The sequence below is a fragment of the Salvia hispanica genome, chromosome 4 (assembly GCF_023119035.1).
Source record: "Salvia hispanica cultivar TCC Black 2014 chromosome 4, UniMelb_Shisp_WGS_1.0, whole genome shotgun sequence".
In the NCBI taxonomy this organism is placed as follows: domain Eukaryota; kingdom Viridiplantae; phylum Streptophyta; class Magnoliopsida; order Lamiales; family Lamiaceae; genus Salvia; species Salvia hispanica.
In genome coordinates this window covers 14,749,809-14,777,732 of record NC_062968.1, presented here as the reverse complement: position 1 = coordinate 14,777,732, position 27,924 = coordinate 14,749,809, and the positions used below count along the sequence as shown (strand labels likewise).

Sequence of the window (27,924 nt, the reverse complement as noted above, 5' to 3'; positions counted from 1 at the left end):
ATGTAAAAATGAAATGTTGAGTTAGGGAGAAATAAGGGAGAAACCATTGGAGCAGTTGGCTAAAAGTTGGCTAAAAACTGGGGATAAATTATGGTGCTGATGTGGCGCTGATGTGGCAGGAGTTAGGGAGAAATAAGGGAGGTTTTAGGGAACTGTTGGGAATGCTCTAAGAGCATCTCCAATGGAGATAGGCTAGCCACGTCATCAGCACTAAAATTCCACCTGCCACATCATTATTTTAAGCAAATAGGCTAGCCTAAGGCTAGCCACATGGTAGCCGCAATAAAAATAATTCAAAAACAACTAAATTTACGGAATTAAATTTACTATAAATTACGGAATTAAATTTACGAGACATATTAATTTCATTTAAAAAAAAGTACATTCATTAAAAAAAATTACATAATAAAGAAAAAAAGGATCGTCGTGCAGTCTTCCGTGCCCACAACTCTTCAATTAAATCCTTTTGGAGTTGAATACGAGCATCCACTTGGCGCATGTTGGCATGTGCCTGGAGGCGGGCGGCTTCATCGTGAGGTACCCCACGTCATACGTTAGGGGTGGTCATTCCGTGGCTTGGACCGGTTGCATCGGTATCGTCATTGGCCCAATTAGTTAGTTGTACGTCTTCGTCTTCGACGATCATGTTGTGCAAATGAAAATGACGTGAAAATCGCGAATATATAGTGTTTCAAAAAAAATTTAAAATAAAAAAATAAAAAATTGCGCTCGCCGATCGCCAGCCTGCAATGGCGGCCAGCGCATAGAAATCGACTAATTTCTCGCTGATTCGGCGCTCGCCGGTTGCAGTAGTTCGGCTAGCCGACCGGCTAGCGCCGCGAATCGGCGGTGGGCTAGCCGCTATTGGAGATGCTCAAGGAGAGCAGGTATATAAAAAAGTATTATTATATATTTACCTTTTTAAAAAGTGAAATATACCCTTCTAAGTAACATATTCCAAAGGAAAAGGTATATAGAAAGGTAAATTATTTTTTAAAAATAAAATAATTATACAAAATTCATTAAAAAACATAAAATGTAATACATTCTCATATAACTTTCCCCTTGGAGAATGATTTTTTCATTTATAAAAAGGGCAAATATAGTAATTTTACCTCTCCATTGATGGAGAGGTAAAGATGCATCTTCAAAATGGAAAAAAGGTATAATACCTTCTCAAATACCTCTCTCATTGGAGAATGATTTTTCATGAAAAAAGGTAAATATGGTAGTTATATTAATTTACATCTCCCTTGAGATGCTCTAACCCACTTAACACAATTTTTTTTAATCGCGTATCGAAAAGAAACGCCTCTACTCAGTGGCGGATGCAGAAGTATTTGTTGATGGGGACTGAGATTATTAAATTTTGTTTTAAAGGATATTTTTGAGTAATTTAGATAATTTGTAGGGGCTTTACATTATAATTTATGCAAAATTTAAATAAATTTTAAAAACAATTAATAGAAAAAAAGTTAAAAAAAATTCATTGAGGGCTTAATCCCCTTCCCCAATACACTTGGGTCCGTCCATATCTCTACTACTATGGAACGGAGGGAGTAATATGATTTCATCTACATTAGAATTTGTGGGACAATTGAGAAATTAAATCTCATGATTTCGTATGCCATTATTCAAACTGCACATTTTGTTAGCCAATACTCTCTCCGTTCCTTATTAATTGATACCAATTGACTTGACACTAATATTAAGAAATATAATGAAAAATGAGTTGGAAAAATTAGGGAAATGTACAAGTGAAAAATAAGGGTGTGGTGTTGGAAGAAGAAAATCTCCAACCATTTACATTAAATTCAAACTTATTTTAGTGTAAATATCACATCAAATATGATTTTACTCTAATCGTTTACGCTATACTCAAATTTATAAGAATATTCTCAATATTACGCTTTTTTTACTAATAAAATTTAATTTTTTTTTGAGTTTTACTTTAGTGTAAACTAAAATAGGTATTATTTTTTTTTCCCAGAAGCTAAAAATGAGATTGGTTTTGGAGTAGAGTGTATAGGTAATTAGCTATGTATCCACGGAGATAGTCGAGAAGGAGGCTGTATAATCTAAAATTAGTGCAGGCGGCAGCGGCGACGAGAGTGAAATTCGGCAACTACAACTCCATAAGATTTAGTTGTGTGACTGGAATGGCTACAGCAGCATCGGCGCCCAAATGGGCTCAGAAAACCATCACCATTCCTGCCCAATCGCGAGGATGCCATCTCATCACTTCCAAGGTCTCTCTCTTCCTTCTTTTTCTTTCTCTATGGAGTAATTCATTCCTTATCAATCTTAATTCCACAGCTTTTACAAATTCAATCACAAATTTGTAATTTTCATGTTATTTCAATTTTCTCACCACGTATCAATCAATGATAGTATAATCGATATACTTTGTCTTTCTTATGATTTTCATTTAGTCGATTTTTGGCCCTTTTTTAGCTAGCCTCCTTTCCTTTTAATCAAGCGAAGCATAAGAAACTAGTTAGGGAAATGTTAGCTGACTTAGAAAATATTGCATTATGTTGCTTCACTATCGTTCATATTGTCTCAGATTTTGAAGGAGATTGGGCAGGATCTATCAGGGTTTAGGTGTGGTCTTGCTCATTTTTTCTGTAAGTTTGCCTTTCCGGACTCCTGCAAAAATCTGGTTTCCTTCTGAACTTCTTCACCATTTGGATCTGTCTGCTAATAACAGTGCAGCACACAAGTGCTTCTTTGACTATAAACGAGAACTATGACTCGGATGTCCGTGCTGACACAGAGACATTTTTGAACAAAGTAGTTCCCGAAGTAGGTTTGCTTTCTCCATGGTTATGCATGCTGGACATATCTTGTTTGATGATGATATTCACATGTTAAAGTTCTTGCTCTCAGGGAAGGTCTGCACCGTGGAAGCATACTTTGGAAGGTGTGGTCCATTCATCCTTCTTATTTTTATCAAATAAGATAAGTAACATAAGAAAGAAAGTATGAATTATCTATAGGTATCTTCTCTTCGGAACTTCATGTTCGGGATAGAACTATTTTCCACTAATTTTGTAATTGACAAGAAGCTATTGTGTGTTTGGAGATGCATCTTATAAAATATACAGCACATGTTTTTGATGCTTGCATGATAGCGCTGTCCATACCTGATGCTCTTAGTAATCTAGTTTATATACATGTGATACGTGTAAAAGGACCTCTTGCAGTTAATCCTCCTTATGCCAACTACAGATTACTAGTAGTATGGTAAAAACGTTGGAGCTGCTTTGAAATTGAGTTGCAATTAGTTTGAAAGCCAGAAGGGTAGCTTCACTTAAATGTCTTTACCAACACAAGAACCTTTAAGTAGAAATGAGGCTTGAGTTGCTTGTTGGCTAATGAGGTGGGCAATGTGTGCTGCATCATGTGCTATTGTCAACTTGAGTTCCTATACACATCTTTCAAAGATATTCTTCTTTGTTCTGTTTCCTGTTATAGCAGACTGATGGGAATATGGGGTCACAGATTAATGAGATTTCTAGAATATGTAAGAAATGCTTGATCATATATTCCATAGAATCATCTTAATTGAGCCTGTTTTCCTAGGTCTTATTGCAAACTTGTTTAACAAAAGTATGCCTTTATTTGCTTTAGGTAGTGTTTACTTGATAAAAGTAGAATCTTGATTATTGTACTTGATAAAACATACTGATTGGTTGTTAACCACCTTGTGTGATGTTGCAGGTCCGGATGACATGCCGGCACATATCAAGTCATCTATGTTTGGCTGCTCCCTCACGTGCGAGCTTCAACCATCTGTATTTTTATATATGTTGCTGTTTATTATTGTTGGCCAAAATGGCTAACAACCATTCCTTGTATTCTACGTGTGCAGGATCCCTATATCAGATGGAAAACTGAACATGGGAACTTGGCAGGTATATTCGACATCACTTTTGTAACCTCCATGAAGGAAAAGCTAATCTTAAAATAGAAGCGGTCTGCTTAGGTTATCCCCAAATGTAGTAAAATTTCACTAAAAATGGAAAGATCTGATTGATGATCACGTATGAAGTTACTCGTGGCAACAAAGACTATTCTAGAGTATAGTGAATACACAACATAGGAAATAAGTAAATTTCCTGAAAATAATGATTTAATTTTCAAAGTTGCAGGCGTCATTTGATTTTCCCAGAAGGTTGTCTCAATTAGGACTTATGCCAATATTTTGGCCTCTCCCTTTTTAAACCAATCTTCAAGTTATCTGCAAAGGTGTTCTAAAATGTACTTATGCTTGAATTTTTTTTTTCCTTTTTGGTCAGGGTGTCTGGCTATGCGAGCACCGTGATGCTGCTACTCCGCGCAGAGTCGTGGTCACCCTTAATGGGATCTAAGATTGTGTTCAACGCAGCAACTACCTTCTTCGTCTTCTTACTTGCTCATGAGTGCAGCCTGTCTTGTCTTTTGTGAATAGGTGTGCCCTAAGTAAGCAGAGACTTGTTTGAGTGAATTGTAATGTAAGAGATCTGTAATGGCTACCCTTCTCTTTTGAGTGCTCAAATATGTATATCCCAAATAAAATCCACTTTTTACTTCAGCATATTGCATTCAAAATTTCCAAACACCAAAAGCAACAAAAAAACTAAAAAGACTGTAGTATAAACATTAGTTCAGGAAAAAATGAAGATATAAACAATGTGAATCTTCGGAAGAACATAATGTTTCTACTAAAATACTCTGCCTGAGTTGTTACAAGAGAAGAAAATAGGTAAAACCAAAGTAAAAACTTATCAGCAGAATGTGGATCATGACTAAACAGTCATGGTTTTGGATAAATACATAATCACAAAGTTTGGTACATGATATCACTATACATGCTGTAATGATAATGAATAATAATGATATACACTAGTTGATCACTCGGCTGCCAAACACATACCACAATAATACAACAACAAATGCTCTCCCAATCCTTGATGCATGCTTTATGGTTGTCTCTGAGCACCAGGTGGTGCAGCTGGCATCGGAAAGTTACCTCCGGCAATCTGAGGAGCCTCCACATACGGGCTCTGTGTAGTTCGATAAGATAGTTGTTATAATTATGACATGAAGGAGCACATTGTTTAGGTTAACTAGGGTATAATAAAAGCATGAAAATAATATATGTTGTTAAATTTCATCTGGAGAAAGGGGAAGGGTTTGAGACGATGCTATACCGCGTTTAAATGGACATTATCATTGTTTACTGATCTAGCAGATGTGCTTGAAGGAGCATTGCTATGATTTGGTTCGCTTCCATTCAGTTTGTGACTTGTAGGATCAGTTGGTATGCTGTTACTACTATTAGCTGATTTCACCCCCTGGAAACAATTAGAGTAAAAGTTGTTTTACTCAGGAAACGGAAACTTAGAGCAGAAAGTTGATTAACATTAGGCGGGACTCAAAACTACCTGGAATATCTTGCCAAGAGTTTTCAAACCCTTTGCACGCATACGCAGGTCCTCTTTCTTGGCATTGTTTTCTTGTAGAACCTGAGAACATAAATGCATTGATAACTAGAAAGAAATTTGTTGTGTAATAATTAAAGTCGACATTCAAAAGAAACAGCTGTTGGCAAACCATTTGGCAAACACGAGAAAGGGTTGCTTCTATATCAGCCACATTAAGCTTCCAGAGTGAGTCGATCATTAACTTCTTGTGCGATTGCATGTATTCCTCAAGTTCTTCCTCTGTGTAATTTCCTTCAGCACTGAGCTGTTTTTTCATTTCTTCTTGCAGCTGAATTAAATTAATCGCACCTAAGGCAATAATTGATTTAAATATCATGTCATGAGTTGGTTGAAAACAGCATACAGACAATTTTAAGCTTGCGTATTTAACTAGGTAATCATGCCACTTCTGAGATTAGCTAAAATTAACAAAAGTTCCCACACTTTTAATTTAACAGTAGGTACCTAAACAAAGGAAAGGACAACTATATTGCTACACTGTTTTTATCTGAAGATAATTTACGATGGTCCCGAAATTCTGCTGCCCAGTCACCATTTGATACAGAGAGCAATGAAAATGCATTAAAGATACAGTAAATAACTAATAAAATCCAGAAAATAGTCATTCAACAGAACAAATTAGTCATTTCTATTGATGGCTGACTCTTAGCACTCTTGATATATCTATCCTACTACAGTATGAACTGGTGCTGACATAGAATCTCATTTATGTTATCACTACAAGGCATGACGACAAAGATTACAAGGAAGTTAAAGAGGCATAAAGAAATCAGGAGGAAAATTAGCTCCAGTTATCTCTCATTCTCATAGCAAAGCTAAAAGAACAACCCTTCGGGCCTGTTTGTTTGGCTTTGGCAGGATTCTACCTAAGAAAGTAATCTAGTTCCTCATTTTTTTAACTCTTTGTAGTCTTGTGTTTGTTTGATTTTTGATGTACAAGGAAAGTAAGAAGAAGCCTGACAACAAGAAATTAGCGCAATTTTCCAAGATTATTAGTGAGGGTTTTGAGTGGGTTATATTAGTGAAACTCAAATCTACACTGATATCATTACCAAATGTGTTTGCTTGGTCACAAAACAACAAATAGACGGAAGTCCAACAGCGTCTAGAATTGTAAATAGAATAATGCAGCTCAAAAAGCATGAATTTGATCTGGACAGACTAAGATGAGAAGTCGGCAAGTGCTTAATCAGACTTTAAGACCAAGTAAAGCAACTTATGACATCAGAAGAGTTTAAGCTAACCTGCTGCAGCTGTTACTTGGGATTTGATAAAGTGTCCTTTATTGCGTAACCACTCGGCAACAAATGGTACACCAAGGTACATCACCTTCTTCCCAAGCTCTTTTGCTGCCTGCCTTGCATATATATAGCCTATAGTGCTCAGCATATCCACGCCATAAGCTATGTAGAACATTGTTTCATCAATTAGCAAGTTTGTAGCTCCTCAAACAAAAATATAGCAGAAGAAAAGCTACTATACAAAGAAAAATAAAGGAATTTGCAACGGATTTCTCACCAGCGTTAGAGAGCCTCGACACTTCAGCCTGAGCATGGCTGATGAACTCCTCTTTATTTCCTTGGACATACACGTTGAGTCTATCTTTAAGTATGCCAGCAAGCTTCTCTTCCCTTTCCTTTTGGATACTCTAATTTTAAAATGAAAGTCAAAACTTGACGAAAAAGGGGATTTTGCTAAACAGAAACCAACAGAGGACTTTTGCAACTACAATGAACTACCACATCAAAAACTAAATGTTTTATCTCCATAATAAAAGGAATGCCCAGCAGTCATAAATTACTACGGTAAGAATAATGGTAAAAAATAACATGATACTTTGTTTCTTTGTGCCGAAGGTCCAAAGCTTGTCAAGGAGTACGTACATTCTACATTTATTAGCTGACAGGATAACCAAGGCACATCTAGCCACCAGAATATCATAAGGCTTAAACAATAGGCTGGAATGATGCTTCCCATCACACTAGTAAGTATTTTGAAAGGATAAAATGATTTATGCAGGTGCTGGAAGTAGGACTGATCAAATCAAAAGTCAAAACACATTTAGGCTGAACTCCTTGGCTACCAGTAAGTGCACGGAAGGTATCAATATAATACTACTATCATAGCTTACTAAAAGTTGAGCAACATTTTTTTGCACCAACATAGCTAACTATCAACTAAATGAACCACAAACTAACATAGACGCAATTTTGAGTAAGAATCAGATGAAATTGGTAAAATATAGAAATCAGAAAATATAAAATTAGCACATGTAACCCCACTTCCCCCTAGGCTCTGCAATTCTACTAACTACACAGACCTTCGAGTAAAAAATTGTCAGAATACAATAATGTGCAATATATAAAAGATTTACCCGCATTTTTTCCTGCAACTTTTTAGTATCAAACTCTTCTCCTTCTGTGAAAACATCCATAGAAGCCATCGATGCCATGGCAAGCTGGCCAATGTACTCCTCAAAAAGCTCGCTTCCAAACAGCATAGCAAAAATTGCAGCAGGATCGATAATTGAATCCCTGAAATGATCAACGGAGAATATTATCATAAATGGATGTGAAAACAACTAGGACAAAGCATCATTATAATGTCCAAAGTTAAATGTATGCAAGAATGCAAATAGAGTTACGTAGAAATTCCTGATTTCCCATGAGCATCATAGGCTTGTCTCTGTGATGGGTCACTCAGAACTTGATAAGCTTCACCCAAAATCTGAGAAAAATTACAAAAGAAAGAGCACACATATAGTTGAGCATTTCACCTACTTAATAACATGTTCAAATAAAACACCAAAAGATAAAAACTTGGAAATCAATAAGCTCACCTGAAACTTATGTGCTGCATTAGGATCATTTGGGTTTTTGTCTGGATGAACTTGCCTAGCCTACAAAAAAGCATTTCCAGTTAGACGCATAAAAATGAAATCCAACACTCCAATTCCTAAAATCACGCATAAAGTAAATCAGACTGATACATTCATTCAACCACATCCAATCAATAATCAGAAAAAACAATTCATACCATCAAGCCAGGTGAATCGAAAAACCATAGTCCCCAAAAATGAGTCCATACAAACTAGGGCACGGCTGAAAATCAAAATCAAACACACCTTGACATAATAGGCCTTCTTAATCTCAGCTTCAGAGGCCGTGGGGCTCACACCCAACACATCATAGTATTCGGTCTCTTTCACCATCTCCGCCACTCCAATTTTTTTCGATCAACAATAACGCTGAGCAAGCAATTCTCCAATGAAATCACTGAAAAGTTTTCTTCGTAAAATGAAATGGAAGTAAATCCAGAAACAGAGAAAATCTAAAGCAACAAATACATGAGGATGTGGTGACGAAAATATGCAGGAAGAGGTCAGCACCTAGGAAAATGGAATCGAATTCGACTTTACCGCCACAGTCGTCGTTTCCACCTGAATGCGCGTTGACTAAACGACTGATGTAAGAAATTTATACGCTTTTTGGCTTTGAATGAACCTTGTAAGAAAGATCGCAATTATATATCTGGAGTGTATTTAATATGCAACATTTGATTTAGATTGCATACATAATAAATATTTCGATTGATAAATATGACCATATGGTAAATAATGAGTTATAATTGAGTATGATTTATGTAATATTTTGTGGTTCAATATTGAAATTCAATCACTTATTTTGGCTTATTCCACTATCTTTATTTAATGACCATGTTGAATCGCTCCTACCCGTTTTTCAATTGTGGGGCTTTGTGTCGTCTTTGAGATAGGATGGTCCCTGTTTGTACATGACCCTTCATCCATTGTCCACATATTTTCTTGACGCTCTTTCACTTCCTGAAATTAGGATATTCTTATTTTCTTCGTCAATTTTATTTTCTATAAGAGTCTCTTTCTATTAGAATATATGTGATTCTTCGCCTTTGTATGATCAATATAGAATTCTTAGTGGTTGTAACATCCAGTTGCTTAACCATGTGTATCGGTTGTGGTCTCGACTCCTCGAGTCTTGACCTTGATAGGCAGGAGGAGTTTAATTTCTTGTTAGCAATTTGTGAGTTTTCTCATGGTTTGTTCAGTGAATCTTCGTGGTTCGAGTAGGGTAGTCAAAGAGGTTTTCCGTGTTTTTGGATTGGGGTTGGGGTTGTGTGTGCTGGTCCCTCACTTACATTACCTTGAGATCTTTGATAAAAGTATGCATTGTGTGTAACTGATGTATGGGCAAAACTGATCTTCGATCTTTAACCTCTTTGATTGTAACTGTTTGCGATTTTTTTTGTAGGTTTTGTGTTATCATGCTTGCATCTCTATTGCATATCTATTCCGAAGTAGATATGTAACTTTGAGTTATATTGTTTTATACTCTCTCCGTTCCTATGTAGTAGAGGCATTTCTTTTCGATACGGGATTTAAGAAAAATTGTTTTAAATGAGTTAAGTAAAAGGAGAATAAAGTAGAATGGAAAAAGGTAGAGAGATGAAGAGAGAGTAAAGTACTTTTTGCCAAAAAAAAAATGACTCAGCTACAGTGGTACAACCCAAAAAGAAATACGACTCATCTAAAGAGGGACGGAGGGAGTATTTGCTTTTGTAAGGTCTGTTAGTGTGAGACTGGTCATCTCATAGTTGTAAAAGAGGTCTTAGTTATTATACTTCGGATCTAATTCACTCACAACAGCATCATAGCCACAAGGGGATCCACAAGAATGCTGAGTTGTGAAATTCGTGGTATCGCTGGTGTGTGAAAGTTAAACCTCCGGTATAGGCTTCGAGGAAAAACAGATGCGCATTCACGATGGCGTTCCGCTTTGGTAAATTGGTTTATGCTCTGTATTGTTTTTTTCTTATGTCTAGGCTTGGTTGTGATTATGGTAGAATTTGCATGGGTGCAGATCTGGAACTAAGTGGCTTACTTCTTCCTATTTGAGGTTTGGACAATTGTGGTGGGTAGACTACTTGGTGTGCTTTCCATGAGAGTATTGTTGAAGCACTCAGTCCATATATGCAAAACTAGATATAAATAAAGAAACGCAAAACAATATCATGCGTAGAGTATTTTTAGGTCATGGTTAGTGTATTTTTAGGTCATGCGCAAAACAATATCATGCGTAGATTTAAATATTGTTTAGGGTTTATATATATATAAACATACATATAGGTTTGTGTTAAAATGACAACCCCTGTTAAAATGACACTACTTATACAACAATATTATAAACGCTACACAACAATATTACAAACATTACACAGCAATCTATAGATTACTGTATAGCGTGTCGGATATTGCTGGACAAGAAAAATTGTTGTATAGAGACCAAAAAATTGCTGGCCGTCTTTTTCAGATTTTTTTGCCACGTGGCAGCTTATTATTCGTCCACATGTACAAATGATTGGCTAGGAATGGTGGTATTTTAAGGGGTGGTGGCACCCTAACATGCCCCTATATATATATAATATAGGGATGTGATCAGATCAATAAGTGAAATTCTGTCAAAAATCAAAGCAAATCTCAGCCATTGGATCTTGTGATGTAACCGTTAGATTAATGCCACGTGTCATCTAATAATGTAGATTGTGTAGTTTAATAATGTAGCTCGGCTAATAATGTAACGAGTTTTAGTCTAATAATGTAGATTGTGTAGTCTAATAATGTAGTTAGACTAATAATGTAACGCTTTTACTATAATAATGTAGCTCGGATATTATGATCACAACCATCAAATCTAAGGATCCAAGGGCTGAGATTTGCTTTAATTTTTGACAGAATTTGCCTTATGGACCACAGTGCGCCCCTATATATATATATAATTTACAGTAATAACTAATAACTTTCAATACTGTGCATTAAAATTATCAACACAAAGACATAATTATATCAATACAACATGTAAATTTAAAATGTCAACACAAAGACATAAGTTTATTAGCACAAGAAGATTGATAAATTTATGTCTTTGTGTTGATGTTTTTAACCTACAAAATTGATATTAGTTATTAGTTATTACCATAACTTAGTTAGTATTTGATCACACAACTTAGTTACCATAAATTGATATATATATATATATATATATATATATATATATATATATATATATATATATATATATATATGAATGTGATCAAATGAAAACTCTAAATATTGTACAAACTAAAAACTATGATCTGGACCATTAAAAAATGTCAACAGATCACAAAAAAGCATCAACAGGAAAATGTCAACAGAATTTCAACGGTAGTCAATGATTGATGCTGTTTTGATATTGTGTTGACATTAAAATCTTGAAATTTTACACTGTGTTGATATTGTATTGAAACCGTATTGAAGTTGTGTTGGGGAGTTTTGAGTTTGTACAATATATAAGTTTGCATTTTATCACTACCCTATATAGAGTCCCATTATCCACAAATCCACTCTTAAAGACCGAACCACCGAACCCTATCAAATTAGGGCTTTTAGATCTAGTTTTTTATGGATAAGATATAGAAATTTATAAATTATTTTCGCCTTCATCATGAGCCTATTTTAATTCATCTGAAGGTAAATAAGTCATACTAACATGTTACGAAGATTTAAATTCGTTCAAGAATATATTACTTCATTCTAGTAGGTTTTTACTTCATTCTAGTAGGTTTTTACTTCATTCCAGTATGTTTTTACTTCATTCCAGTACGTAAATGTGGTTTCGCCGTCGCGTGCCGTTCTTTCTCTCTACAATATTTATCACCAACGCCATGACGCTAATATGGTTTAATAAACACATGGAATAATGTAATAAATTATTGGAATGAAGTATGTGTAGAAGCATTTGAAGTCCTACTGGAATGAAGTAAAAATCTTATCCAATGAAGTAATAACGTTTCTGAATGAAGTAATAAACTCACTTGAATAAATTGCATTTTTAAATGTTAATCAAGCAAAAACTCACGTCAATGAATTTGAATGAAACATATGTTGAATCATTTCAAAACCTACTGGAAGCAAGTAAAAACATGTTGTAGTTTCAAGGTATTACGTACAGAATGAAGTAATAAACCTATATAATGAAGTAAAATGGGCTTGTAATGAAGCCGAAAATTTTTTCACAGCAGCACATCTCATCAAAAAATCTATATCTAATGGCCCAGATTTGGTCTCTAGTTCGGCCTTTAAAATTGGTTCGACAATGATCACAACTCTCTCTCTCTCTCTCTCTATATATATATATATATATATATATATATATTTAGAGTCTCATTATCCACAAATCCACTCTTAAAGACCGAACCACCGAACCCTACCAAATTAGGGCTTTTAGATCTAGTTTTTTATGGATAAGATACATAAATTTATAAATTATTTTCGCCTTCATCACGAGCCTATTTTAATTCATCCGATGGTAAATAAGTCATACTAACATGCTACGAAGATTTATCTTCGTTCCAGAATATATTACTTCATTCTAGTAGGTTTTTACTTCATTCTAGTAGGTTTGTACTTCATTCCAGTAGGTTTTTACTTCATTCCAGTACGTAAATGTGGTTTCGCCGTCGCGTGCCGTTCTTTCTCTCTACAATATCTATCACCACCGCCATAGCGCTAATATGGTTTAATAATCACATGGAATAATGTAATAAATTATTGGAATGAAGTATGTGTAGAAGCATTTGAAGTCCTACTGGAATGAAGTAAAAATCTTATCCAATGAAGTAATAATGTTTCTGAATGAAGTAATAAACTCACTTGAATAAATTGCATTTTTAAATGTTAATCAAGCAAAAACCCACGTCAATGAATTTGAATGAAGCATATGTTGAATCATTTCAAAGCCTACTAGAAGCAAGTAAAAACATGTTGTAGTTTCAAGGTATTACGTACAGAATGAAGTAATAAACCTATACAATGAAGTAAAATGGGCTTGTAATGAAGCCGAAAAAATTTTCACAGCAGCACATCTCATCAAAAAAACTAGATCTAATGGCCCAGATTTGGTCTCTAGTTCGGTCTTTAAAATTGGTTCGACATTGATCACAACTCTCTCTCTCTATATATATATATATATAGGGTCTTGTTAGGTTGAGATTATTTAGCTAAATTGAGAAATGAGATGCAATATGGGCCACTAATCCACAAGCTAAACAAAATGTCAACAAATACAACATTATGTCAACAAGGGGGTAAAATTGTAATTTCTTTAATAAAAAAAGCGTGAAACATCCAAACTGATTTCAAACCAATTTCTAAAATTTCTCTAAAATCTCTCTTCCAAAATCTTCAAATCTTCATCTGCAAAATCTCGCTGATCTTCAAAATTCAAAACGTAAACATTCAAAATCTCGCTGATCTAAATGACGAATGAAGAGGAAAATCTGAAAGACGGATTGGTAGGAAGAGAGGCGGTAGACGCCGCTGGAGGCTTCTCGGAGGAGGATTGGTCGCTCGTTGATGAAGATCGGGAGGGTTTCGGTGGTGGAGGAGAGGAGGAAGGTGAGTGTGTACACGAAGAGACCTAATCGCTTCTCGATCCCCGATTTGTCTAATCCGATGTTGATGTAGATCGTGCCGAGCACGATTCCGACTCCTATGGCTTGCAATGTGTTGCTGACGAGCAATTGCTTCGTTCTGTAAATCAATTTCCAGAATCGGAAGGATAGGAGTGTGATTTCGTGGATTCTCGAGCTTCCAGATCTGATTTTGTGTTCAATTGGAGGAGGAGAGATGGATTCGATTGATTTTTCCGGCTACTGCTCCGGCTGTTCCAGTGGTTGGAGGTCGGTGAGGATTTCCATGGCAAATTTGAGGGGATCGAGCTAAGGGGGGACGGTGAAGCCGTTGGAGAGGAGGAAGAGTTATTGACATTCGATATTCTCGGTATTGATATGTGAATTATAAGTGTTATTTTTTAGTTGTTGACATTTTAATACGAGTTGTTGACATTCGATATTCCGCCATTTTAGAAATGAAATGACGATAATACCCCTAGTTGGCATAATCATGTCAACTATACACATATAATGTCAACTATAAGTTGTTGACATTTGATGCAGCCACTCATTCATAATTTTCGTGCGATGTCAACAGCGTGTAGTTTATGTCAACTAGGGGTATTATCGTCAATAGCTTGCACATCAAATGTCAATAGCCTGCATCAAATGTTAACAACTTATAGTTGACATTATATGTGTATAGTTGACACGAATTGTATATGTAGTTGACATTATATGTGTGTAGTTGATATGAATTGTATATATAGTTGACATGGATTGTACACATAGTTGACATGAATTGTAAATGTAGTTGACATTATATGTGTGTAGTTAACATTAATTGTATATGTAGTTGACATAGATTATATAGGTAGTTGACATGCATAGTTGATATTAAAAAGGGGAGATAACTAAATCTTAGCAACTAATTTTCAAATGAGAAATATTACCAAACAATCAGAGTGCAAAATATTTCATGCTTTAATTTGGAGAAATAAAAGAGAGAGACACGTAACATTTGCCTCAAAAGCAGAATTCTTTACGTATTTTCCGTTCCTTTCATACTTGATAAATCATCCAACAACAATAAAAAAATTGTACATTTAACATTTCTTCAATATCGAGAATATCAAATGTCAACAACTAACAAATAACACTTATAATTGACATATCAATACCGAAAATATCGAATGTCAACAACTCGTATTAAAATGTCAACAACTAAAAAATAACACTTACAATTGACATATCAATACCGAGAATATCGAATGTCAACAACTAAAAAATAACACTTATAATTCACATATCAATAGCCAAAATATCAAATGAACTAAAACAAAGTTGAGATATCACAGTTAACAGGCAAGAAAAAGCAATAAAACTGCCAGACATCCAATTCAATCATCAAATAAAAGTTCAATCATCAAATTGGTCAATCATCTGCGTCGGACTCACTACCAGAGGAACTCCCTGAATCAGAATCTGTAAAAAACAAGCTCAAACGAATGAACATCTGTTTCTGTTTCCGTTTTCCATACTTTCACCCCCAACACAATGTAGAAACGCAAGAAGAATCAGTATCAATACCACTCGAGGATGACGAATCGCTGCTTGAGCTGCCAGAACTGCTTGAGCTACTGCTGCCATTGCCTCTACCATCATTCTCCTGTCCAACAACACCATCATTCTCCTGCCCAACAACACCTTCTTTCACAAACTCAATCTCCACAACAACAGGGAAACTCGTTGCTGGCATATCGTCATCAATATCTACATCTTCTTCATCATTTTGTTTCATCATCTTGCCACAATCATCATTCTTGTCGCTCAATGCGCCCTACACAACATTACCAACAACATGAATAAACAGTGAAAACACCACAAAAAAGACAAAAATCTTGATGCAAATTTAACTTACCACATCAGCATCAGTAACAGGACTGGAGGGAATAGAAACTCCAGCAGCTGGATTGTTGTTCATCATCAACGCTTGCCGCTTTGTCTTGCTCACCATCTTCTTCGAATTGGTCACAAACCGATCAAGTTCCCACAGCGTTTCCGTATCAAGAGCCTCAATATCAAGCTCAATTTCATTGACATCCTGTGCCAAATGCTCATCCCTCTTCCTGATTATCTGTACAAGTTGAGGCATCTTCTCTTGGGGTAAATTCTGCAACCCAAATCCAAGTTTTGTTGACATCCAATTCCTGATAATACTTCCAATTCTATAAACAAATCAACAATTAAGCTTGCAAAAAGTTCAAATCCTATAACAAAAGCAAATATTGGAAAATCAATCTCTCAAATGAGTTCACATCTAATACAATTGAATCATCTACTGCAAAAATATGGTAATATGGTTGCAACAGAAGCAAAAATCTCATAAAAATGTTGATAGCAAAAACACAAGTTAATAGCAACTCATCAAATCATGATCAAGGAAAAACAACTACTTAGTCTACAGTCATCACAGCAAGCACTACAAGGCAAAAAAAAAAACAGAGACGTATCAAAATGCCTCTATTTTACAGAAATCAGTAAAACATGAAAAGAAAATAGATGAATTCGAATTAAAACATGGTACAACCACAACAAAAATGCTTGTTTCAAATAAATAAAAATGGAAAAGAGAACAAAGAAATTCACCTAAACCTGATCTACTTTCCCCAAATAACCACACAGTGTTAGCTCAAACAATCAAAACATGAAAAGAAAATAGAATTAGCCAGAAAAGTAGAAACAGAGTATGAGAGATGCGGTGAAATGAGAACAAAAATTGAAGTGCATCTCACCCTATCAAACGATTTACTCCCAAATTTAAACAGACATGCAGAGTGAGCTTTCGGGTTCCTGTTTTTGTGAAATACTCCCAAAGTTCACCATCTCCGATCAGCATTTCACCTTCTCCGATCACCTATATGTAGTTGACATTATAGGTGCGTAGTTGACATTAAAATTGAGAATCTAACTCTTAGCAACTAATTCCCAATTAGGAAATATCACCAAACACCTAGAGTGCATTATGATTAAGCTTGATTCCTCACTCCAACACAATTGATAATCTAAACCTAAAACTTTCAATTCCATAAACGAATTAATAATCAAGCTTGCAAAAAGTTCAAATTTTATAACAAAAGCAAATTTTGATGAATCAATCTTTGAAATCAGTTCATCCAATTCCATAATCTGGCGGTGGTATTGAATTTGTCTCATCTTTAATTGTTGAATCTGCAGCTGCAAAATCTTCAAATCAAATTCGTTGGATTCATTGAAAAGCAGCAGCTAATAAGATGTCATCATCACTCCTGTCAGCGAATCCAGCACTAAATTCCGGTAGATATCATTTTTGCATGTAGATAAATGTATAGTATATAGAGTGGTGAGAGGGTCCCACTACGGATTAGAATGTTTTGAAATATGTACTTGATGAATGTTTATTTTTGAAATGATATAATATGTGTGCTTTTGAAAATTTGAATTTATTTATAGTAGTGCATATGTCATAAGGGTTGGGGTGTGACAGTTTAGGATGATAATTAAAAAAATATCAATATGCAAAATGATGCATGTCTCAGGTTAGGGATGTCACATTAATATATGATAATAATAGAAAAACTAAAAATGGCCCTACTAGAACATTGAAGCCCAAATTTAGAATACAAAATTAACGTCTCTTCTTCGTCTCCTACTAAAATCATATCGCACAGATTACAGCCGCTAGAGTTGGACTATAGTCTATACATAATACACTATACAACATGTACTTGCGGAAAAATTAAAGGTTTGATTCTTTAATTTTGATTTAACTTTTTATTTTGAATTAATGGCATGAGATTTGAAATTATTTGTTTCTTGAATAGGAAAAACCTAATTAACTTTTGAGAATTGAGATAATAAAAGTTTTTGAATAATTACAATTTGATATTATAAAAATATGTAGTTGTGACATGAATTTGACATAAATATTTTCTTAATGTAGTTTCTTGTTTCTTATACATAGATTGCACATTACAGTGATTTAAAATTTTTTAATATAGGAATACATATTATCTAATAAATCTTGTTTGTTCTTGATTATAGTTATGCATCGATATTTTAAAAATCAAGGAATGATTCAACTTCTAGTTCAAGTATTGCAACCCCAAATCCGACTGTGAATCAGGATGGAATTAATATTGCAAGTGTTGAAGCTAATCCGGAAAAAATAGTTAGTGACCCGAGTGCGATTTTGAATCAAGAAAGAATCAATGTTGCAAGTGTTGAAGTTAATCCGGAAAGCATAGTTAGTGACTCGGGGCTACAGAGTCCTATTGCTAACTATGATGTTCAAATAAGTGATCGCATTCGAAGAGAATACGTCTCTAAGGGACCTTGCCAACCGAAAGGTCACGTCTTTAGGAAAACTTCGTATGGTAAAGAGAAAATGAGCTTCCAAGTTAATTGATTTGAAAGACATGTATGGTTGGAATATAGTGTTGAAAAAGAAGCGGCATTTTTGTTTTTGTGTTATCTTTTCAAGCCTATTAATGCCAATCGTTTTGGAGATGACGCATTCGTGAGTACGGGCTTGAAAATTTGGAAAAAGGCGCTTGCTATTTTTAGAGAACATGAAGGTTTAGGGTTCAACAAATAGCACACATGATCAGGCTAGAATACTTTTTGAAGGGTTTAAAAATCAAAGACAAAGTGTTGATTACAATTTGAGGAAATATGACAAGGAAGATGAAGTCAACTACCGCATTCACTTGACTGCTACATTAGATGTGATTCGATTATTGTTAAGACATGGATTGCCATTTCGTGGGAATAATGAATCATTTGAGTCTATAAACAAGGGAAACTTTCTAGTGATACTTAAATGGTATTGTGAGCATAAAGAGGAGGTAGCTGCAGTTACATTGGAGAATGCTCTAGGTAATAATAAGATGACTAGTCCTTTGATTCAAAAGGAATTAACAAATTGTTGTGTCGTTGAGACTACGAAAGTTATTTTGGAAGATATTAAAAATTACAAATTCTCTCTATTGGTTGATGAAGCGCGAGATTCATCGATAAAAGAGCAAATGACATTGGTTATTAGATACGTGAACAATAATGGAGAGATTGTAGAAAGATTCGTAGCCTTGGTACATGTCACTGATACTACAACAATGTCATTGATGGAAAGGATTGACTCAGTGTTTTCTAAGCATGTTTTACATTTATCACGGTTAAGAGGTCAAGGCTATGACGGTGCATCAAATATGTGGGGTGAGTATAATGGTCTGAAAACCCTTATACTGAATGAAAATGGATCTGCGAAGTGCATCCATTGTTTTGCTCATAATCTCCAACTAGTGGTGGTAAAAGTTACAAAACAACATGGTACTATAAGAGATTTTTTCACCATTGTCACTATGATTGTAAACACATGTGGAACATCTTGCAAAAGGAGAGACAAACTACGACAAGCTGAGGATGAGAAAATTATCAATCTCTAGAAAGTAAAGAGATTAAAAGTGGAAAAAGTTTAAATTAAGAGATGAGTTTAAGGCGGTCGGGTGACACTCGATGGGGATCACACTTAACTACTTTGCTTCGTCTAAAAGGTATGTGGTCATTGATAAGTGAAGTGCTTGAACATGTGTATGAAGATGATACTAATCCAGATAATAGAGGTATATCAAAAACATTGAGTATGAGGCTTGGAAGCTATGACTTTGTATTTATTTTACACTTGATGATAGAGTTGTTTGAGTCAACAAATGATTTGTCAAAAGTTTTGCAACTTCGGGATCAAAATATAGTTCAAGCTATATCTTTGACTGATACAACTAAAAAGGACTTTGAAAGACTTTCGGGAGAATGGATGGAACCAATTTGAGACAAGTTGAAGAGTTTTGTGTCACTAATTCCATTGATGTTATCAATATGGATGATATCGTCAAGTTTGGTGTGCGAATGAAGCGAGATGAACATGTTACAAATTATCACCATTACAAGGTGGTGGTTTACTTTCAAGTATGATTTCTATTTTATTTCTTAGTTATTATTAAATACTCCCTCCGTCCCATAATAAATGTCACACTTTCTTTTTTAGTTTGTCCCACAAAAGATGTCACATTTCCTTTTTTGGAAAAAGTTCTCTCTCACATTAATATAAATATATTATTTTCTCTTCCACTTAACACACAAAACAACACTTCCTAAAATCTCGTGTCAATCCCCAAGTGTGACATCTACCTTGGGACGGAGGGAGTATTTCATTGTATTCTAATTTCATATTAATTATAATTCTTAGGTTCTTGATTTAGTTATTCAAGAGATGGAAAATCGTTTCCCAAAAACAAATACAAAATTGCTTATTTGCATGAATTGCCTTAGTCCAAGAAACTCCTTTGCTAGCTTCAATATCGACAAGTTGGTCCGTCTTGCAGAACTTTATCCGGATGACTTCTCGTGCACTGAATGTATGACTCTCCCTATCAACTTAAAACTTATATCGGTGATATAGTTGATAAAGTCGAGTTCTCCAATATTGAAGATTTGGAAAAATCTTGCAAAGATTTTGGTCGCTACCACAAGAGATAAGGCTTTTTCCATGGTGTACCGTTTGATTGAGTTGACTCTGATCCTTCCTGCTGTGACCGCTTCTGTCGAGAGAGTATTTTATTCGATGAAATTTATCAAGATTGATTTGCGAAATAGAATGGGAGACGGTTGGATAAATGATATCTTAGTTGTACATACTGAGAGGGAAATTTTTAACAAAATTGAAAATGGGGCCATTCTACGACGGTTTCAAGAAATGGCGACACGTCGAAAACAATTACTCCCTCCGTCCCGGAGTATTAGACTCACTTCTTTTGGGCACATGATTTAAGGAATTGATATTTAAATAGTTAAAGTGGAGAGAGTAAAGTATGAGAGAGGGAAAAAGTAGAGGAGAGAAGAGAGAAAAAAGTAGGTGGAGAATAAAATAAGATAGATGCTTTTTGCTAAAAAAGGAAATGAGTCTAATATGTTGGGACATCCCAAAAGGGAAAGTTGGTCTAATACCTTGGGACGGAGGGAGTATCATCTAAAGCCTCATAAAAATTGTAAGGACGTAATATTTGAATTGAATTTTTTAGTATTATTAATATTGTTTTTTTTATAATTTCAACACCAGCTTATTTGAAAGTCTAGTCTGGGTCCCTGTTTATTTCAATACTTTTTTTCCCTATAATTACAATAGAAAGCGTTGTCTGGAACATACTCTACAATGATAACAGTTGTAATTGCAAAAGCAAATCAAATGAAAATTTCCACTAAATTAACTTTATAGTACTACTACACTTTATATCATTTGAGATTTAAATTTTTTTCTAATTAATTTATTATACATAATCATTAAAATACCCCATAATCCTATTTTTATAATCTATTTACACATCTTTCTATATTTAAAATAAAGTCAATAAGAAAATTAAAGTATACTACTAGTATATTTAAAACCAAACCAAAAATCTCTGGATACCACCACAGTCAGTTCGTCAACCTTCTTAGGCAAACAACTTCTAATGTAATTGATTCATCTCTAAGAGAAGAAGAGCCGTAGAAACAAGCAAATATGCAATGGAAAAAGAATATTTTTAAACTTAAGTTGCGTAAATTACTAGAAATTAGTTTTAATGACTAACAGTGTTAACAGTTGATGCAGACATAATCAGAAAGACTGTAACACAAAAATGCAGAAATAAAAAGATTTGATTTTAATACTATGGTTAATTAGGAAATGTTTATGTAGAATATTGATTGTCACATGAGATCAAATTAAGAAAATAATTGAATTAGAACTTGAATAAATAAAGTATAAATTTCGTACTCATTTTGATACAATTTAAAATTTAGTAGTAGTAGTATATTTTAGTTACTATTTATGAATTCATATGAACGTTATATTACTTCCAATAATTAACCAAATTACAAAAACAAGCAATTAGAAAATAATAAATCTGGTCGCCCTAGTAATTAAGTCAATTAACCAAGGGCATGAGTGATAACTAATATTGGCAAATACACATTTAACGCTTTAAATATAACATAATCACCCCAACCATGAACCACCTCACCCCTTCATTTTCAAGTAGTATATATAAGTAGTTATATTGTAGGTTTGAAGTTGAACTGTACATCTTCTCCCTCAAAATTCAGTTTGCTCAACAACAAATTACTCACCCTCACTTTCTCTCTCTAGATTCCCCAGTTATCTGGTGCAGCATGGCGCACAATCATTCCGATGTACTCGAAAATGGAGCACATCCTTGGCTGCTTCCCCACGATCACAAACACGCTAAGGTAGGGAGAGGGTTGTTCCCCGTGCTTTACTGTTTGTACATTACAGAATAAATGTACAACTCCTTAATGCATGTCGCTCTTGCTGCAGGAGCAATCTCCTGGATTTGGAGCGTACGGGATTAAATCTCAGTCTTTTTTCGAGATGAAACCTGCACCGGTGGTAAGTAATTCTTTATTCCAATCTTATCTCCGTTAATTGTCCAGTTTTGCTGTTTTTGTCGGTTCCCATCATTGTCCATTTTTATTTTTTATTATAAATAATTAAATGGTAATTAGGTCACGCATTTTTCCTAACTCAACTCACAATTTATTATAAAACTAATATATAAACCTGAGATCCATGTTCCATTATTTTTTTCCAATCACAATAATCAATTATTAGAGTACTATTAATTTTTTTGTTTTCCCGTGATATAAAAAATGTTAATGGAAATGTGGTTTTAGTGGTTTGGATTTTGTGTTTCTTCCTTTACCTTTTCTCTCTCTCCCTTTTAATTAATGTGTTGGTTATTTTATATGGAGCGTGTGCAATAAATTTAGAATATACAGATTAGAAGATTTTGAGAACGTCATGCGAATTTCGGAATTTAATTAATTATATTTTGCAAGATTATTATTCGGCATGTAATAACATTAAATGATAAAAAAATGTAATAACATTAAATGAAGGATCTTTTTAGAAAAAGTTACAATAAGAATCTAATTAGGTTTGTAACTAAATCTAGTCAAATATTATTTTGTTTCCGCATTTGAGTTTGAATACAATTCAAATTGAATATATAATTATACTTTGAATGTCAAATTGAATACGAATTGTTTGATTCACTTGGTATTTCTAATGGCGAGGGGCTGCAATAATGATTTCACTTTGAAATTTGATTTAAAAATAAGAAGTCTTATAGTACTAATGTTATAACTCTTTTACATACAAAAAGGAGTACTTGTTTATTCTAATGTTCTAACTCTTTTACATACAAAAAGGAGTACTTGTTTACTTTATTAATAGTACTAGAATATTTACCAATAATTTAGCAATATTATTTGATTAATTTTCACCTCGGCCTATTCCTAAGAAATTTCATGGTAGGGTTTAAATTAGTGCAATGGCCGGAAATGTGGATTTTTAAGTCATTGCCCACTCTAGGAATAACTATATGAAAACATACATGCATAATATCTGTTTACTTTATTTTTACTTTGTTCTTAATTTTATCATTTAATTCTATTTTAAGTGTCCCATTTCTTCATTTTTTTAATACTCCTTATTTCTTTTCTGTCTCAAATATTCATGTGAATTGTTAAGTTGAACTTGCCAGAGCTTTATGTTTATGTTAAAACCTAGTACTATATAATTGCCATGTTAGTTTGTGTTTATGATTTATAAGTAATAGTAACTCTGAAGATACCACATCTCATGATGATTATTTTAACTGATCAACAGAACAGATCATGTTTGATGAAATTTCAGTTCATCAACATATTCTTTGGTTGATATATATTAACGGGTTTACTATCTATTTAATACAGATTCAAGGACAACTGAGATCGGGGCAAAAAAATCATTTTAATTGTGCCAAAAGTGGGCCCCAAATGCAGGCTATATTTTTGGGCCCAAAGAGAAAATCTTGTGGCACTGGAGTTTTCATTCCGCGTGGGCAATCCACTCGCACTGACCCTAAAGTCACGAATAAGCCAGGTACGCTACTCAATTATAAAATCATAGTATTACCGAACATGCACTTTCTAAATTTAGAAACTCTTTTATATCTAACGAGATGAGACATGTTATTCATTAACAATACTTTAATTACTTTTTTTCTGTATATTTCTTTTATTTTACCAATTTTGAATTAAAACTCGTTCCGAACCTAAAGTGCATATTTTTTTGGGACGGCGGGAGTAGTATTTTACATTTTTATGCTGGTATTTTACCTTTAGAAAATTTTGGGTTCTTTAATGTTCTTATTTCTTATGATACTCGTGTATTTGCTTATTTTTAAAATGTAATATATAGATAATTATTTTTCTCAGTAAAGATTTTTCAATAAGTCAAACGATCATATTTTTATGATTATATATTTAATTAATAGTAGTATATGAAATTTGTCCATGATCATAATTCATATATATGGATATGAAATCATTACTAAATTAATTTTATTGGCTTCTTAACAGCTTTCTCTCCAGTTCTGTTGCCTTCTCGAGTGATTCAAGCACTTAACCTTAACGTCCACGAACTTGGTCAAGAAATTAAACCCCATTCAGGTATTCAATTCATCAATTGTAGTATTATGCTTTATTTTCTATTTTATTGTTATACAATAATAATGAAAAAATTGGTTTATTTTTCCTCCACGCAGAGCAAAGTCAGAAAACCAAGAAAATTGATGAAAAATTGGAGAAACAAAAGGAAGACTATATTTCTTTTTCGCCAGAAATTATTCTTCCTGAAGAATGGACGTATTAGCAGCCCACAAATCATTTCACTGCATTTGATGTTTCTTCTTATATTTAATTCATTTAGGTGTATGAGTATAAGAGAGAATAAAGCTTCATTAAAATGGATGAATCAATATCTTCAAAAGATAATAATAGTAGAATTTTGGATAATACAAAATGAATAAGTTCAGTCTCTGTGGTTTGTTTCTTTCCTAGCTTTTGATAAACATTATCATGTATTGCAATTTAAATTTTTTCAGTAATATAAAGACAGCCATGATTTTTTTAATTTGTGCAGTATGCAAATAGTCACATTGAGAGTAGAGATTTTGTTGCGACGACTAGAGATCATGCGATCACATTATTTACATGTCTTAAAATGCTTAATTTGTATACTCTTTTGTTCTATATATATTAAAAAATCCTACTAGTAAAAAATAATATAATGAAAATTGTTTATTCTTGTCTAATTGAGAAATACTGATGCAAGTAACTATATATTGATGTCTTGAGATGTATTTTTCCACTTGCATTATATCTTTTCATTTCAAAATGTTACTAACAACTAACTGGGTAGCGGGCAATGGGTAATTCCCATCTCGACCCGCCGTCGGGTATTGGGTACCCGTTACCCGACGATAACGAGAAACGGGGCGGGATCGGGTAGAGTGTTTTAGAGTTTTGCGGGTAGCAGGTATACCCACTACCCGCGCGGGTATATCCATTAGTCCCGATATTACCTGTTAGTATTAGTATTAGTATTAGTCATATTTCATCTTTTAATAGTTCATCCGTTCCATATTAATAGAGGTGTTTCAAATAGTTAAAATGGATAAAAAAAAGTAAATAGTTAAATAATAATAGCCATATATGCACTCATTTTGAAAAATAAAAAAATAAATAGTTAGAACGGAGAAAAAAAAAGTAAGAGGGATAATAATGTAGAGAAGAGTATTTATATTATTATTTTTCCAAAATGAGTGAAGAAAGTGAAATTAAGGTGGAACGGTGGGAGTACTTTATATAATCTAAGAATTCTTTTAATATATTTTTATATTCCAACGAACATACAATTGAAAACTCACCGGAACTAGCTATAGAGTGTCCCCTCACTTTTATTCTCAATCTATCCAACATTTACCATTGATATTAATAAAGTAAATTAGAGAACATTGACGGTTATTATGGTTTTCAATTTTTTTATTAGGATTTCAGGTACGGGTACCCGCAATGTCGGATGCGGGATACCCGACACGGGTATCAGGTAATCCCGGTATATCGCGGGGCGGGTATTGGGACAACTAATTTGGCTAAAATCGGGTACGGGTACCCGACTTATCGGGTGCGGGTACCCGCGGTAACCCGTTTCGCCACCCCTAGTTTCAACTTTGTTTCAGATCTTGTGTTTCAATTTAATACATTCTGCTATTTTTATTTGGATATCATTAATTCTTTATCTATGTGAAGTACAAAATATTCCATAATTGTTTCATGTTCGTACAGTACAAAAACTTTTATTATTATTTCATATTGGTACAAAAAATTTCTTCATTGTTTTATGGTTTGTACGTCACATAAGTAAAAAATAATCGTCGTTTAAACACATATGATGAAATGTATTAAACTCAAACAAGAACGAAAAATTTTGTATTCCCTCCGTCTCAAGATAAGTGAGCAAAAACTTTTCAGCTCGGGATTTAAGGAATTGGGGTTCTGTTAGTAAAGTGGAAAGTGAATAAAGTAAGAGAGTTAACAAAGTAGAGAGAATACCAAAAAAAAAAAAAGAAATTGTTCACTTGTCTTGGAACTTCCCAAAAAAAAGAATGTGAGTCGCTTACACAGAGGGAATATAGTTTATGTAAACTTAAAACTTTTTATACTAATTAAGATTACGTTTCTTTTCGCTCGCTATTTTTGCGAAGATGGTAATAAATAGTTAAAGTGGAGAGAAAGTAAAGTAAAAGAGAGAATAATATAGAAAAAAGTCGTATAACGTATTTATATCATTTTTACAAAACAACAGCCGAAAAGAACCGCATCAATTATAATGGCACGAAAGGTACTCGTATTTATCATTCCTGACAGTGAGTGGGTCAGTCCTGTCCATATGGTGCCCAAGAAGTCTGGGATACAAGTTGTAAAAAATGAGAAGAATGAATTGGTACCCACCAGATTAGTGACAGGGTGGAGAATGTGCATCGACTACAGGAAGTTGAATGAAGCCACGAAGAAGGATCATTTCCCTTTACCGTTCATTGATCAAATGCTGGAGAGATTGACAGGCAAATAGTATTTTTGTTTCCTTGACGGATACAGCGGCTATTTTCAAATCTATGTTAATCCAGAGGATCAAGAAAAGACCACATTCACGTGCCCTTTTGGTACGTATGCATACCGAAGAATGCCGTTTGGATTGTGTAATGCACCGGGGAATTTTCAACGATGTATGATGAGCATTTTTTCGGATCTGTTGGAAGTGTGCATTGAGATATTCATGGACGATTTCACCGTCTACGGGAACTCGTTTGACACTTGTTTAGCCAACCTTGATCTGGTGCTGCAGAGATGCCAAGAAAAGCATTTAGTGTTGAACTTCGAGAATTGCCACTTCATGGTGACTGAAGGCATTGTCCTAGGTCACGTGGTTTCTGAGAGGGGTATCCAGGTAGACAAGGCGAAGGTGGATGTGATATCAAAATTACCATACCCTACGAATCAAAAAGAGGTGAGAGGTTTTCTAGGCCATGCAGGGTTCTATAGGAGGTTCATAAAGGATTTTGCAAAAATCGCGCAACCACTCACTCGGTTGTTACAAAATGATGTTGAATTCGTCTTTGACGAAGGATGTGAGAGGGCGTTCCAGCTGCTTAAGGACAGGTTAGTATCAGCACCAATAATCAGGGCACCAGACTGGAACCATCCTTTCGAGATAATGTGTGATGCAAGCGATTTCGCTGTGGGAGCTGTCCTAGGACAAAAAATTGATGGAAAAATCTATGTGATCTTCTATGCTTCCAAAACGCTAAATCAAGCTCAGAAGAATTATGACACCACGGAGAAGGAACTGTTGGCTATCGTGTATTCCTTTGAAAAATTCTGACCCTACCTTCTTGGGTCAAGGGTTATAGTCTTCACGGATCACGCAGCAATAAAGTACTTACTGGCTAAGAAGGAGTCGAAGCCAAGGTTAATCCGTTGGGTGTTACTT

General features: G+C 34.4%; 4 protein-coding genes across 8 annotated transcripts; 2 read left to right on the top strand and 2 right to left on the bottom strand.

Annotated features, from left to right (window-relative positions):
- The first annotated feature begins 2,023 nt into the window (after nucleotides 1-2,023).
- Nucleotides 2,024-4,576, top strand: LOC125222138 (UPF0047 protein YjbQ-like). 3 transcript variants are annotated; one of them, XM_048124609.1, is made up of 7 exons: nucleotides 2,028-2,249; nucleotides 2,567-2,627; nucleotides 2,711-2,805; nucleotides 2,877-2,925; nucleotides 3,724-3,778; nucleotides 3,875-3,917; nucleotides 4,302-4,576. In XM_048124609.1, the coding sequence occupies exons 1-7, from the start codon at nucleotides 2,160-2,162 to the stop codon at nucleotides 4,371-4,373; spliced, it is 465 nt and encodes a 154-aa protein (XP_047980566.1). In that variant the 5' UTR covers nucleotides 2,028-2,159; the 3' UTR covers nucleotides 4,374-4,576. The 3 variants fall into 3 exon arrangements, with proteins under 3 accessions (XP_047980568.1, XP_047980566.1, XP_047980567.1); XM_048124610.1 differs by having other exon boundaries at nucleotides 2,034-2,249; nucleotides 2,890-2,923; XM_048124611.1 differs by lacking the exon at nucleotides 4,302-4,576 and having other exon boundaries at nucleotides 2,024-2,249; nucleotides 2,890-2,925; nucleotides 3,875-3,915.
- Nucleotides 4,577-4,683: 107 nt separating this feature from the next.
- On the bottom strand, nucleotides 4,684-9,026 carry LOC125222136 (chaperone protein dnaJ 10-like). 3 transcript variants are annotated; one of them, XM_048124605.1, is made up of 11 exons: nucleotides 8,878-9,026; nucleotides 8,614-8,764; nucleotides 8,329-8,388; nucleotides 8,134-8,216; nucleotides 7,864-8,023; nucleotides 7,008-7,137; nucleotides 6,734-6,892; nucleotides 5,599-5,777; nucleotides 5,430-5,510; nucleotides 5,196-5,339; nucleotides 4,684-5,048 (listed from the first exon to the last, which is right to left on the bottom strand). In XM_048124605.1, the coding sequence occupies exons 2-11, from the start codon at nucleotides 8,698-8,700 to the stop codon at nucleotides 4,965-4,967; spliced, it is 1,167 nt and encodes a 388-aa protein (XP_047980562.1). In that variant the 5' UTR covers nucleotides 8,701-8,764; nucleotides 8,878-9,026; the 3' UTR covers nucleotides 4,684-4,964. The 3 variants fall into 3 exon arrangements, with proteins under 3 accessions (XP_047980562.1, XP_047980564.1, XP_047980563.1); XM_048124607.1 differs by having other exon boundaries at nucleotides 8,614-8,736; nucleotides 8,878-8,988; XM_048124606.1 differs by having other exon boundaries at nucleotides 8,908-8,924.
- A 6,277-nt stretch (nucleotides 9,027-15,303) lies between these two features.
- LOC125218009 (transcription factor GTE2-like) lies at nucleotides 15,304-16,867 on the bottom strand. Its single transcript, XM_048119601.1, has 4 exons — nucleotides 16,751-16,867; nucleotides 15,877-16,165; nucleotides 15,546-15,795; nucleotides 15,304-15,440 (listed from the first exon to the last, which is right to left on the bottom strand). The coding sequence occupies exons 1-4, from the start codon at nucleotides 16,852-16,854 to the stop codon at nucleotides 15,391-15,393; spliced, it is 693 nt and encodes a 230-aa protein (XP_047975558.1). The 5' UTR covers nucleotides 16,855-16,867; the 3' UTR covers nucleotides 15,304-15,390.
- A 5,281-nt stretch (nucleotides 16,868-22,148) lies between these two features.
- Nucleotides 22,149-24,887, top strand: LOC125218913. Its single transcript, XM_048120716.1, has 5 exons — nucleotides 22,149-22,277; nucleotides 22,366-22,437; nucleotides 23,805-23,973; nucleotides 24,453-24,542; nucleotides 24,638-24,887. Exons 1-5 carry the CDS (start codon nucleotides 22,200-22,202, stop codon nucleotides 24,742-24,744), a joined length of 516 nt encoding a protein of 171 aa, XP_047976673.1. The 5' UTR covers nucleotides 22,149-22,199; the 3' UTR covers nucleotides 24,745-24,887.
- The last annotated feature ends 3,037 nt before the right edge of the window (nucleotides 24,888-27,924 follow it).